Raw genomic sequence first — 16,129 nt, forward strand, 5'->3', positions numbered from 1 at the left:
GACGTGTTTACGCACACTTCACACCAGTTTACGACTACTGTAACAGTAGTTTGCACACTCGCACGACTCGAGCCGTGCCAATGCGTGCCACAGAATCGTGCAAGTGTCAGGGTGGTTTTACACATTTTCGAACCAAAAACCAGGAAATATCTTTAACAGTCAGAATCATGACTATGTGTCGGAGATTCGTAATATATATTTGTTTTTGTTTAATATTACTATTACCATTCTTATTTGCATGTCACTCCGTTATAGTAGCCAATTCGATGCACTGTAATATACATTACTCAGTGTTGCGATATCGCGACGTCATTTTACTTCCTCTGCTATTTATAATTTAAAGGGCGGCAGTCGTCGTGCCGCGTCCTGTTCGATATGGGACTCATAGCGACGTATACAACGCGTGTAAAGTACAATGTTTATTTACATTAAATTCAAACACGCGCTGCGCGACGACCACCACGCTTTAAGCAAGCACTGCAACATTCAGAACATTACTCGCCATGCAAACAAAGTCAAGATCCCTGAACTTACCTCCGACGGAGGATGCTATACCGCAAGGCATGTACCGGTACGTGAATAGTTATCAACCAAAAATTACGATTACCGCTGCCGCGGTCTAAACCTAAGTAACAGCCACAGGATATCAGTGTTTTTTGTTTTGTTTTTGTTTTTAGAGCGCGATCCAACTCACAAACTATCGTAATTTGCAGCGTCCGTTGCAGTTATACTGCCATAATAAATATGGAATCCCCGCATTGAAAATTTCTGTTATATGTTATAAATGTCTGATTTTCACAGGATTCCTAGGCGAATACGAAGACTGGGATTCTGGCAGTACACTCGTCGTCAAGACACATACTCGTGGTTTGGGGCAAATAAAGAAATATCCAGCGGGTATATTGATTATTCGTAACTTGTATGACAGTACCATCAGTGAAAGGAATCTACTCGCCAACTATTTGAATGAACACGATCATTTGGGCATCGCAGATTGGGGTGATCAGTTGACTCGTGACCCTGGTAAGGTCAAAATAGAATCACATCAAATCGCATTGCATCGTATCACTTTGCATCGCATCACATCACATCACATGGCATCACCATCACATCACATGGCATAGCATCACATCCCAGTTTTATCTAGGCATGGCATAGCATCACATCACAGTTTTATTTAGGCATGGCATAGCATCATATCACATCACATCACATCACATCACATCACATCACATCACATCACATCACATCACATCACATCACATCACATCACATCACATTACATTACATCACATCACATCACAGTTTTAGTTAGGCATGGCATAGCATCACATCACATCACATCACATCACATCACAGTTTTATTTAGGCATGGCATAGCATCACATCACATCACATCACATCACATCACATCACATCACATCACATCACATCACATCACATCACATCACATCACATCACATCACATCACATCACATCACAACACAGTTTTATTTAGGCATGGCATAGCATCACACCACATCACATCACAACACAGATTTATTTAGGCATGGCATAGCATCACATCATACCACATCACATCACAGTTTTATTTAGGCATGGCATAGCATCACATCACATCACATCACATCACATCACATCACATCACATCACATCACATCACATCACATCACAACACAGTTTTATTTAGGCATGGCATAGCATCACACCACATCACATCACAACACAGTTTTATTTAGGCATGGCATAGCATCACACCACATCACATCACATCACAGTTTTATTTAGGCATGACATAGCATCACACCACAACACAGTTTTATTTAGGCATGGCATAGCATCACACCACATCACATCACAACACAGTTTTATTTAGGCATGGCATAGCATCACAGCACATCACAGTTTTATTTAGGCATGGCATAGCATCACACCACATCACATCACAACACAGTTTTATTTAGGCATGGCATAGCATCACACCACATCACATCACATCACAGTTTTATTTAGGCATGACATAGCATCACACCACAACACAGTTTTATTTAGGCATGGCATAGCATCACACCACATCACATCACATCACAACACAGTTTTATTTAGGCATGGCATAGCATCACAGCACATCACAGTTTTATTTAGGCATGGCATAGCATCACACCACATCACATCACAACACAGTTTTATTTAGGCATGGCATAGCATCACACCACATCACATCACAGTTTTATTTAGGCATGGCATAGCATCACAGCACATCACAGTTTTATTTAGGCATGGCATAGCATCACACCACATCACATCACAACACAGTTTTATTTAGGCATGGCATAGCATCACAGCACATCACAGTTTTATTTAGGCATGGCATAGCATCACATCACATCACATCACATCACATCACATCACATCACATCACATCACATCACAACACAGTTTTATTTAGGCATGGCATAGCATCACACCACATCACATCACAACACAGTTTTATTTAGGCATGGCATAGCATCACATCACATCACATCACATCACATCACATCACATCACATCACATCACATCACATCACATCACATCACATCACATCACATCACAACACAGTTTTATTTAGGCATGGCATAGCATCACACCACATCACATCACAACACAGTTTTATTTAGGCATGGCATAGCATCACACCACATCACATCACATCACAGTTTTATTTAGGCATGACATAGCATCACACCACAACACAGTTTTATTTAGGCATGGCATAGCATCACACCACATCACATCACAACACAGTTTTATTTAGGCATGGCATAGCATCACAGCACATCACAGTTTTATTTAGGCATGGCATAGCATCACACCACATCACATCACAACACAGTTTTATTTAGGCATGGCATAGCATCACACCACATCACATCACATCACAGTTTTATTTAGGCATGACATAGCATCACACCACAACACAGTTTTATTTAGGCATGGCATAGCATCACACCACATCACATCACATCACAACACAGTTTTATTTAGGCATGGCATAGCATCACAGCACATCACATCACAGTTTTATTTAGGCATGGCATAGCATCACACCACATCACATCACAACACAGTTTTATTTAGGCATGGCATAGCATCACACCACATCACATCACAGTTTTATTTAGGCATGGCATAGCATCACAGCACATCACAGTTTTATTTAGGCATGGCATAGCATCACACCACATCACATCACAACACAGTTTTATTTAGGCATGGCATAGCATCACAGCACATCACAGTTTTATTTAGGCATGGCATAGCATCACATCACATCACATCACATCACATCACATCACATCACATCACATCACATCACATCACATCACATCACATCACATCACATCACAACACAGTTTTATTTAGGCATGGCATAGCATCACACCACATCACATCACAACACAGTTTTATTTAGGCATGGCATAGCATCACAGCACATCACAGTTTTATTTAGGCATGGCATAGCATCACACCGCGGTATGCCGCATCCCATTGCATTATATCACATCGCATCGCAGTATAAATCCTAAATGATCTAATTAATATCATATACATCTAATATATGATATGATATGATATGATATGATATGATATGATATGATATGATATGATATGATATGATATGATATGATATGATATGATATGATATGCATTTCTTCAATTTCAGAGTGGATAAAATTCGTTGATGACCGGATAAAATCTTACGAAAATCGGATTCGGCGATGGGTGGAATGGGACATACCGTTACTGATCGTTCACTACGAAAACGTTGTACAGGACCCAGAAGTAGAAGTAAAAAAGATGACGGATTTTCTGAACGTTCCTCTGACCAATGAAAGGATGGCGTGTGTGAGAATGGACACACAGGGTGGTTTTCATCGTGTTGCAGATAAGGCCTGGAAAAAGGCTGCACGGCTTGCATTTACACATGAGATGCGACAGAGAATTAATCAAGTCATGGAAAACATGTCTAAACTTTTAGTTGAACATGGACACAGCAAGTTGCCTTGGCCCTTGTATGAAAACATGAAACGGTAGCAAATGTAAAAAAAACAAAAACGTTTTGTTACGAATGTTAGGTGTTATTTAGGAGAGTCGCGTCGCTATCTTGACATCGCTTTATATTGTTTATATTGTTTAATGTTTTCATTATTTATAAATTAGACTTATCATAGGTATTCATAGTGCAACGACTCTTAATTGTTATTTATTCCGCCATTTTGTTTTGCTATTTGCATTTATCACTCTGTCAGCACGTTTTCATAATGTACATATAAAAATGTTTCTCGTCTCCAATAAACAGACAACACTTTATTTTTACACTAATACAGTATTTTGGGAAATACTTCAAAGATTCCTAAAATCGGACCTATAAAAATGAGACATAAACTGATGATAATCGAACTTAAATGAACTTACACGTACTATATCGACTAAATAAATCTGTTCTGGTTATTCCAATTATTCAGACCATTTCGATTGTATCATAAAGCAACTCTATTATTATACGCGGCACAACGCAGATCATATTGTGGAATATGACTTACACGGAAATGGCCGCCGATATCTCATTGGGAGCGAGAGAACTACGAGACTAGGAGTCTGAACAAGAACCAACGGTGTGTCACCGGCGTTTAGGAGGTGGATCTAATGCAGTTGTCTCACCGCTTCGAATGTTGTGAATACACAATCATGTGAACATAAAATATGTGTGTGTGTAGCGCCCTCTAACACCGACATATTTATTTCAATCTTTAGTGCAATTTTTAATGTTTTTTTTTTAATTTCTCCTTTTGTTGTTTTACTTATATCAGCTAATTAATAATGCTAAAAATATTAATGTTTTGTACTTACCTACAAATAATTCTGTACTGGTATATTTGTTACATATGAATGCGAGGTTGCACCGATAAAACCCTATAGCAAACGACGGTCTATTTTTCTGTACAATGAGATCTTAGACCAAGGAAACAGTGGACTTATTTGAAGAGCCAAGGCAGCCTCTCATGACCTCTCACCTTCAACCATAATATGAATCATTACAAACGAGGGTCGACTATGACTTGAATACAGTCTCTTGTTTTGTTTTTTTAAATAAAATAAAATATTATGTGTGTAAATGGCGTAAGATGGGTATATGTATAATTTACCGAGGCGGCGAGTAAGAGACGACCGATTACCACCACAATAATTATCATCTCCATATTTAGCCGTGAACATGAGCTTTGCTGCTCAATGTTAACTATAGCTTAATGTTAACGTTTCAACTTTATGATTTATGTTCATTATCTAATTGATGTGTCTGATAATTACGTTTTAATGGTACATATTGGTACAATTAAATTAATTAGCGAACCTACCCGCAATAATTATAATGGCCATCGAACGAAATAAAAAAAAATGTTATTAACACAAAAACATAATGGCCATCTTAATTATTTTAATTAAGCTGTACGGGAGAAACAAGTACGCTTCTCTCACGACGACCGTCGTTATCGGCCGTTTCACACTTTGGACTAAAAGCACAACAGCATGTTACGCCGTGTTGTAGTTTTATTCACCGCAGCCTGCACCCGACGAAAAAGCTAATGCGTAAACATGGTCCAATTCGAAGTTGTTTCGGTGTATTCTTTATTTGTTTCACTGTCCTCTCTTAGTATGCGTATCTGACGTCGGTAAGCAATAGTTCTGTTCTAGGTTTCTTTAGTACACTAGGAATCGTTTAAGTTCAAGTTCCTCGTTGTGTATTCACGGTGTTCTATCAGGGGAAAAACTTCGGCCTCGGGTTCTCCACACGTGTTAGGGGGGGGGGGAATCTCGTCTCGTCTCTATATCGCGTCCCCTCGAGGTACGGGATCGGGGAAGTCACTTAAGCTTTACAGTCAAATAAGGCACACACAACGAAATACGTTTCAACTCTCGTCTTAGTCGGTCTTTTGTAGCAGTCTATAAGACACGGCGCCCTGGGGAAAAAATCCCCAAGACTATCACAAGGCTGACCCAAGACTAGCCCAAGACTGGACTGCCTCAAGGCTCGCCCCAAGACTTTCCAGGACTGGACTCTAGACTGCGTCTATCGTGCTGTACTCGCCAAGACCAACTAAAACAACTTTATTCACTTTCAAAACCTTAACCAATTACAAAGAAGTATAAAGACTATAGGGCGTAACCTTCAATCATACAGCCAATCACACTAAGTACTGAACACGTCATATCTTTTGATTAATCGTTCACTATATTAGTAACTGTGAATACCAACTGTCAGAAATAGTAGTCCGAATAGCGACTGTTATATCGTGCAAACAACTTCATCATACTAGCTTCTTCATTCTCTTTATGTTGTTGATACACTCAACACAATATATTGCCTCGCACTGAACATTCAATATCAGGCAACATGAAGAAAGATGATTATGTGCGATGGAGGCCGAGCCGAGCCGCGTCCACACCCTTTCCGAATCAAATATGGCGCCGTGGGAGTTTCATTGGTGTGTTATAAATCACTATCATCATAAATAAACAAATTTAGTTAAATTGTTTTTGTGAAACACATTTACTTGTGAGGAGAGCTTACGTTATCCTTTGATAATATAAATCTATGACGTCATAAAAACCTCTAATTAATTCTGACAGTGTTGATTTATATTTAATGGTATGAATTATGATAGTATATTTACGAGCGTGCGACGAATTAAATTGCTAAGGAGTTATTTTCCTGATTGTGATTACTTTAAATGAAATAAAATACAATCAATATCTTTCAACTGCATTCAATATGAGCACGAAGTTAATGATCGTTTGATTTAATCGTGAACCTAAGTGATCACATACAGTACTCCCTAGTTTATTGTTTTCATTGACACATTATACCTAGCCAGCAGCATGACTCGCATCTTAGACAACACATTGTACACAAACCGAAAAGAAAAAATTGCCCAACTATATAATTGACCTGATAGTACAATTGAATTTCGATTAAAGTATTTCCGTTCGAATAATGCTAGGGGAACGGTGGTGTGGGAGGGAATCTTTGATATGCAAGGCTCGATCCATGATACTAGTAACAGGAAACAATTTAAGGACCGGGTCATTGTTAGTGAATATACACAATGACGCACCAGGTGACCATGTGTTAGCCTCGGCATGGAGCTCCATGGCCTCAGTGACAGTGATTGGGACAACATACATCCTATGAACACCTTTTAATCACACTGTTTGTTTCAACAAGTGCAGTTGTTTGTTTTGTTAAACGTTATTCGCGACAACCAACCTGTCACCCAGTAAATTTGTTTGGGACCCTGTAATACTATTTATGCAAAATAAAGAACAAAAATCGATATCTTTCAAAATTAAAGTGATTATATGTGATATTGTGATTATACATATTTAATGTATACGAACTATGAAATCGGATCTGATACAAAATAATTAGCTTTGAGTAAACTGTTATCTATATATGTCAGGTGACGTAAATACGCTAACAGACACTTTGTAAAATACTATGTACACATGACGTAATCTTCTTTGGCGTCGACATTCGTCGCTTTTGTAATTCACCACTATTTGGTACCTGTGAAAGTGCATTACACTAATTACAATAAAGTCAATACACATTTTAAAATATTAATGACAATGGGTACGGCGTTACCACCATTCAAACAATTTCAGGTAAGCATATATATCGGCGGATATCACATTTCTGTGCGGGATGTATGACGTCATTGATGTATTTAAATTGCGTTGTTACACGAATGGCAGCGCTGTAGGAAGTCGGTCGCGTGCCCTGGTATATTTCATAGATAGACCGACTGACTGACTGACCTGTATTGATTAAAAATGTGACAAAAGACGAGAAAATTGATGAGAACTCGTTATCATTGAAAATTGATATAGTATAGCGCTATGATATATGATGGTAGAAAAATACAGCTATTGCTAGGTCAGATCGCCCTAATGTTATTTTTGTTTTACAATCATGAAAGGGGATACTAGTACTTTCATACCAAATGATGTATTTATAATATGTGAACTTTCCCACAAAATACAATATAAACAATTTTCTACGAAGACGGACTATAATTTACCAACAGCTTTATACAATGTAACTATTCCTTTTGAGGAGGTTTAGGCTGATTTAAAATTATTTCTTGTCATCTTTTCATTGTTTATGGATTCATGCCAATGGGTAGCCGAAAATAAAAAAAAAATGTGGTTACCGAACAGTGTTTTGGGAAGCAAGAGTTCAATATACGACGAAAGTGTTTTCTCAAACCTCAACATTTTGCTCGGTGACAAAGAAAAATGCTATTATTGGTAGGCATCCTAAACACTAAATACATTTTTGTAAATTAAAGCGGGAGGGCTGTCACCTGCGCACGCGCGGGAATTGAGTCCCAATCGACGATAACAACACACGCTAAAAACGCAAAGGTTCATGGGTGGACGCTTGTTTGTAAACAATGGCATACTACGGCCATCTGACGCATGCGCAGATGACGATTCCCCCGCTTTAACATTTAATTTAGTGAGATCCCGGTGATTTTCATTACATATATAATGTGCGTTCACTCTCATAATGCATTGCATATATGTGCAGTAACCAACTCAGTAGTGTGAAATTTGAATTCGGCTCAGAACGCTTGAAGCAACTTCGCTCGTCTTAGATTATAAAGTTGTTTCTACTTCTATTGGAAAATAGTGCTACAAACCCAGTAATTGCCATTGAATCACGTTTTTTTTTGTAAATCTCAAAAATTGGTACATTGTTATGTTATTGCTATTATACACCATCAAGTGATTGGCTAATTACCTCCAATTAAACAGAACAGACGACGTAGAAGCAGATAACACCACGACACATCGGTGAGTTATTTCGGGCTATGCCCTCACAATATCGCTCCGTTCTAAGGTGTTTCCCCACTTAATCTGATATGCTCTGAATAATGTATATCAGTCACTTAGAGCAATTTATTCTATGTCAATGTTTGTATTGTCGCGAGTCTGATAGGTTAATTGCGGCTGCGTGGTCTGTTATAATATCAATTAAATTTGCATACTGCGATAGGTGAATTCATGGAAACCCGAAAAAAATCTTCATTTCCAGGAAAAGCCACGGTTAAGAATGAGTCAGTATGTTATAAAATGCCTTTGAGCGTCGCAACGTATCATAACTGGACCGTCGCGGTAGATTAATCGACGTCACTCACGATACACGTCCCCACTACGTACGATGTACAGAGGCTGGATTCTAATCTCGGTCGTTATGATATGGACGAATACTTTAACATGTGGTAAATATATGCATTATTTTTTTTTTTCGAAAGGAATAATCGTTTTTGTTTTGCCTTTCATATGTTAAACTCTTGAACGCAACTATTATATTAATTCACTTTTCTGTTCCTTATTTAGTGGACAGTTCAAGTGCCGGGAATCCGTATAGTCGATTGATACGGGATCTTCTCGACGACTATGACAAATTAGCGCTTCCATTCAACCAAACGACTGACAGCGTTTCTGTGACATTCCACGTCTGTGTACAGCACATTGAAGAAGTAGTGAGTATGAACATAAAAATGACACAGATAACTAATCATTTACGTAATATTACGAATCAGGATGCAAACGTAATTTTAGAATTATACAAATTACCAGACTAATATTTGATAAACATGATATCGTTTAACAATGTATTTAAACAATGCCCCGCATCTGCTTGACCCTTTGGGCGTATATATATCTGATATTGCACGACTCACGACATATATACACGAGCCGTAGGCAAGTGCACATGTGGAGTAAATTGTGCAATAACGAGTGGCATACCCGACATAAGCGGGGGGGGGTGCGTCATTACTATTATATCAGACTTGTTTTACCGTAGTTTTCAGGGGCGGATCTAGAATTCTGGAATGGGGGGGGGGGTCGATAAGTTGGCCGAAGGCCAAGTTCGCGAGCGCCGATGGCGCAAAGCCCTGTTGGTTGTTAAAAATAGGGGGGCCGCGGCTCCCTCGCCCCCTCTAAATCCGACGATGGTTTTAGCCATGGAAGCACTTCTAAAACGGGGCCCTGGAACTAGCAATTTACTATTTGTGATGTGGCAGCGTAAATTCTAGCATGCCGCTAAGTTTGTTTTTAAATTGTATTTCTTTTTGGAGATATTAATAAATTTGATGTCATCATACTAAATCTATTTTTGGGAAAACAAATATCTGCACCACCACAGGCACGGTGATGCTTTCTCGAGCAAATCAGTGCAGAAGACAGTCTATTTCTATTATTAAGCTGTACATAATTTTATTTCGTTTTCCAAGCATAAAACAGAATTTAATTTAATTTCCGAAAGATTCTGATTTAGTATTAATATTTGCTATTCATAATCTTAGCCATATCTTTAAAACCCATTCATTATGCTCTATTTAACCATGGCCTCTTTTTTGCATAAATTAAAACCGGGTCTCCATATATCCAGATATTCGTGTCACTAATATACTGAATAATAATAATAGTACATAAACAATGTCGGGAATTTCCCATGTGTTAGTATAGGAAGGAAACTTTCTATTATATACACACCTACTACTAGTTTAATATTGTTCACATAGATACAGATCTTTGGATACACTCGCTGGTTTGTGATCACATTACGTAATTCCACATCTACGTCTCAGAGAACTAATACAGATATGTATTTACAACTAACTAGATATTACGCACATTGATGAAGAGAATCATATGACAGAACTCCACACTCTCCCCGTGGCTTTCGTTGCGTATGGAAGTTTTTTTTCACGAGTGATGCGGTGTATCCTGCGGTCGTACTTTGTGACGAGCGAAGCAGAATACACCGCATCTCAGGTTCCAAATGATCAACATACATTAAGTTCTCCCAATCATAGTAATCCATGTGATGTACATGTAACATGCCAAAAATGCTGCTGAACGATTTGAACCAGATAAAAATAGCAGACGAAAATGTGTTTACAAACAAAAAATGGCTCGGCAGCCAATGGAAATACCATGGTCGTTTGCATATCGACCGTGAAAATACCAAAAACATTATTGCATGGGTGATATGCAAATTAGTTTTAGTCAAGATAAGTGACTGCCTAAAAGTACCATTGCTGTTGTTCAAATTTCATTTCACTCGGCAAGTATATTCATGTACCCCAAGGAAAAAATATCGTACTTCTAAATATTGTTTATTTCTGCTATGTTTGGAAAAACGGTATTCCTGAAAGGACTACTTTGTTTGCTCTCAGACCTCATTTGCATGTGGGTTGTGGAAATACTGATTTTGATTGCAGGGACGAATCAAAATAAAATGCAGTACATATGTAATAATATAAAGTATTTGTCTAGCGTACCCATGATTTTACCCTACTGTATCATACTCTACCACGACTAACGAGTCACAAGACTTGTTTATAACAAGCCTCAACTGAAACTGATGATGATAATGATGATGAGATGATGATGATGATGATGATGATGATGGTTTTTAATTGTACTAATCATTTAGCCTATTTTTCAGTCTGACACACATCAGCAAGTTACCCTTAGGGCTTACATAACACAGGTGATATATAGTTTTGTTATGTAATCACACAGCTCATTCATTCATTCATTCATTCATTCATTCATTCATTCATTCATTCATTCATTCATTCATTCATTCATTCATTCATTCACTCACTCACTCACTCACTCACTCACTCACTCACTCACTCACTCACTCACTCACTCACTCACTCACTCACTCACTCACTCACTCACTCACTCACTCACTCACTCACTCACTCACTCACTCACTCACTCACTCATTCATTCATTGGCTGATTGATTGATTCCTTTTGGATTATTATATAAACGAACACGTTATTATGTACTGTTTTGGAGCTGATTTATAATTTGCTATGACGTCGTTCATAGCCTGATTAACCTGTAGTAAGCTTAACCAGTTATGACCAGACATATCAACACGCCTGATTTGTCTGTGTCTGATAAATTACAAATTCGCACCAGTTGCTTCTACAAGCTATCAACAAATTGAGAAACAGAACTCATCATTCCATTGAATCTAATTCCACAGACTTGGTATGATACATATTTAAGCTGGAATACTACACTATATGAAAACATAGCTGAAATAAGACTACCAGCAGATGAAATATGGCATCCAGACACAGTGCTGTACAACAGGTAAGTATATTACATTTCTGTTCTATGTTACTATGGTTATGATACAGATGTAGCCAGGCAATAACATAACCCCAACATACTTTTTTCACCATTGTCAGTGCCGAAGGATCTGCGGACTCATCGAACAAGCTCAACGTGGTCGTGACCCACGATGGCCACGTGGTATGGGACTACCCAACGTTGTTGAAAAGTAACTGTGCATTTGACGTCACATTTGTTCCATTTGACCACCAGTTATGCAGACTGTTCTTCGGTTCCTGGTCGTACAACGCACAGCAAATGACACTCTTCGGTGATGGGGTTCTTCTGGACAACTTTCACACAAATGACGAGTGGGAGCTGGTGGATGCCATCATGGCTAATGGGGTGACAGTTCCCATGCAGGGCCACGAGTTAGTGGAAGGAGTCGAAATGACACTGGTTCTACAGCGCTACAACAAGTTTTACCAAATGTTCATGTTGGTGCCATTCATAATGATAGCTGGCATCAGTATGTTAGTGTTCCTGTTGCCTCCTGACTCTGGGGAGAAACTATCTCTGTGTATCACCAATCTTCTGACGCTGGTTTTGTTTTATGGACAACTTTCTCGTATGATTCCAATGACAAATGAGGGCACGTTTCCAATTATTGGTAAGCCAGATGTATGCTAAATTTCTTTTGTTCTAGTAATACATATATGTATTTTAAGCTTTCACAAATAACAAAACAACTTTTACTGTGTTTTTTTTTCTGATACAGGAACCTACTATTTCTCGATGATCGGCATAGTATCTGCATCATGCATAATGACCATACTTGTGTTGAATGTTCACCATCGAAAATATTCCAATCGTCCAGCTCCACGATGGGTTCGTCGAATTTTCTTTGGTTATTGCGGCTTACATCGTATAGCCTGGTACTCTATTGACTCTTCAAACAGTAATAACAATGAAAGCGGAAGACACAGTATACAGCTGTCGGAAATTGTAACTCAAAGCTTCGTAGTTGGTAGTTCTGCTGTTATTTCAAGGATGGAAGATGACAGTGATGACAAATGTGATACAACGAGCATCAAGGAAAAAGAAGAAGCTTCTGTTGAAGACAACGAATGGGAAATTATGGCTCGAGTGCTCGACCAGGTTTTCTTCATAACTATGTCCCTGTTATCGTTGTTATTAACATTAGTGTGCGGTCTGAGGTTTCGTGGCTATGACTACCCTAAATTAAACTGAGGTCGTATGACTCCTGTCCAATACTTGTACTGTGACATATTTATGATATATGATGGTTTTGCGACTACAGCAGTATTAAACCAAATGAATACTTGGAAGAATATCTTAGCTGTTATTCAAGAACCACCTACGAACAAGAAAGACAAATGGCCGATAATTATGATTTATTTGAGCAATTATTTATACCACTCTTGGTCATGTGACATATTGTTCTGGCAGTTGATTAATTTCTGTAAACGTTTCGTTCTTATGCTGATTGTAAACCCGTCACACTTGTATTCATATGCAGGATGTAATTCATACAGTAGCATTTAATGCTGTGTATAATTATTATACGTACGAGTATGAGGAGATTTACGCTTCCTGGATTAAATCATATTGTTTTACCCCCCCCCCCCCCAAAAAAAATCAGTTTATTCAGCAAGCCTCCGAATATCACGTCGATTAACTATGTTGTATATCTTGGCGAGCTTTACTAGTCTAAAGTCGATTTATCTAGTTTTGGATTAATTTTCTACAAACCCCATTGTGGTTGATACGCGTGTATGTTATGTAACTTCTTTTGTGTAGATGAACATTGTCCGATAATCAGATTTCATACTAGTTCGCACATCAGTTATGGGGTTATATCCGACAACACCCACCTTATCGTGGAGTATTCATTACAATATTACGTGACACCACAACTTGTCTTTTATGCAAGCTGAGTTTTATAGAGACGATGTGAATGTAATATAAACAAGACCGTATATCTGACGGGTGACATCAGTAACGTGTTCACTTTTTAAAAAATAATTGGTTGCTAGATATCTTATATTTTGGCAAATTTGTTTGATTTTGAGAATCAGTTTGAGACAATCAAAATGAACTTTTTACATTTTATAGAATCAAATTATTCTATGAAAATTTCAGCACTTTATTATAAACGGGACGTGCTTACTTACAACAGTTGTCAAACACAACTATCTGATAAAATGCAAAGTTATTCAAAATCACTGTGACTGTTTCTCATGTTTTATGTATTTTTCAATTTCTTCACAATTTCACTCATTTAAATCTTCAATAAAGAATTTATTAGCAGTCACATGTCCACATGAAGGTTGTATCTAACGTAACAAAGATGTGTGAACTTTGAGCTTGTATAAAATACATTGTTAGATAAGGTTTAAAACAATTCTTCTATGAAAATAATTAGTGTGAATTTTACTTCCTGAAAACCTCTACTACATCTTTAACATAACAGATTACATGGCTTTTTAGTACTGTGATTTTGTAACAATGAAACAAATCTGTGGAATTGTATAGTGATACAGTGTCTTTCCTCTGTCTGTCTGTTTGTTTGTATAATTGTCTGTTGTATTACGCCGACACAAAGCTGTAATAGACTCATATTAGGTGTGTGACCAAACAAACTTTGTTTTAATTTCGTGTTCATATTGGGATTTATAATCAGAAATACTCCTAAATTATGAAAACAAACGCATTTGCAAATAATTCAGAAAGATTAATGGCGTATGATTGATGCCGACATCTGCACCATATTGATAACAATTAGTATTCAAGATACTGTATTTTGTATTATTAAATTATATACAATATATTCTTTTATCAACCAGAGAAATGAATTAACTTTGTAAACTGAAGTAAATAACAATAAATCAACGTTTGTATGTGTTTAAACTGTTTGTTTTTTTGCTTTCCCCTAGCAACCGATATAAAATAACATTTGCGCACTAGGTGTAGGCGACGATTCCTGCAGTGCGTGTATGTTGGGATCAGTAGTTGGATCGAAATGCACCCTCACAGGGAAATCATTTTCGAGAATGAAATAGATCAAATGAAAAAAAAAGAGTAAACATGACCTTGTTCAGCTGTTGCCGAATATAGTAATATGTGTTAGATTATTACTATGTTGCCTTGCACCCTTTAGAGATTATGTATTTCGATTGCCATCAATGGATTTCTATCCAAAGTAGACTGGTTAGTATAATTCCTGGCATTTAAACACACATACTTTTTAAGGCAGTTCATTCAGAGCCTTTGACAAACAAATGAACATCGCGACTTCGTGCATCTTCTTTTGGCAAATAAAGGACTTCATGCTATCAATGCCAGTGATTTACTTTATAGTAAGAAGATAAATACGTTCAAAAATATCTTCTTATTTTAATAAGCAGTCTGATCCCATTCTGTAATGCAAATAACGTAAAAATCTCCTCTAAAGTGTTCAATTATAAACAAACACAGCACTGCTTGTGACTGGTATTCCCATTCATTTAATTATGCCCCTTTCAGTCATGTTATTACTTTGAATGCGAATATTATTTCACGTAAATTTCATCAAAAAATAATATCACCTGGACTGAAGTTCAGAAAAACTCAATATATGAAATGGAGTCACATGAGCGGAGAGAAACGACCAATTTGCGTAATCACTATTAGTTGTTACAATGGGTGTAAAGTAGTAATAATACTATTACATGTAGTATGATTGTTTCTTCGATAAGAACTGCGCACGATGTTCAACACTGTTTCTGTTTATATAAATCTAGCGTTTGAGTTCAACGGTTATTGGCGCTCATATTACCTGCAGCTAGCATAGTAGTTCCTTGTAGAATCAGTGCAAACCAAAACGCAACCGTAGAAATACAGGCGAATCAGAAAGAACCCAATCATAAA

At 37.6% G+C, this 16,129-nt stretch overlaps 1 protein-coding gene across 1 annotated transcript; it reads left to right on the forward strand.

The window, feature by feature from the left end:
* Window positions 1-503: 503 nt before the first annotated feature.
* LOC144344175 (neuronal acetylcholine receptor subunit alpha-10-like) lies at window positions 504-13,825 on the forward strand. The gene is made up of 8 exons (XM_085497363.1): window positions 504-561; window positions 802-1,023; window positions 3,708-4,037; window positions 9,449-9,594; window positions 11,571-11,615; window positions 12,129-12,238; window positions 12,337-12,869; window positions 12,978-13,825. Exons 1-8 carry the CDS (start codon window positions 504-506, stop codon window positions 13,448-13,450), a joined length of 1,917 nt encoding a protein of 638 aa, XP_085353489.1. The 3' UTR covers window positions 13,451-13,825.
* The last annotated feature ends 2,304 nt before the right edge of the window (window positions 13,826-16,129 follow it).

This window comes from Saccoglossus kowalevskii, chromosome 3, assembly GCF_978046115.1.
Source record: "Saccoglossus kowalevskii chromosome 3, keSacKowa6.1, whole genome shotgun sequence".
Taxonomy (NCBI): Eukaryota; Metazoa; Hemichordata; class Enteropneusta; family Harrimaniidae; genus Saccoglossus; species Saccoglossus kowalevskii.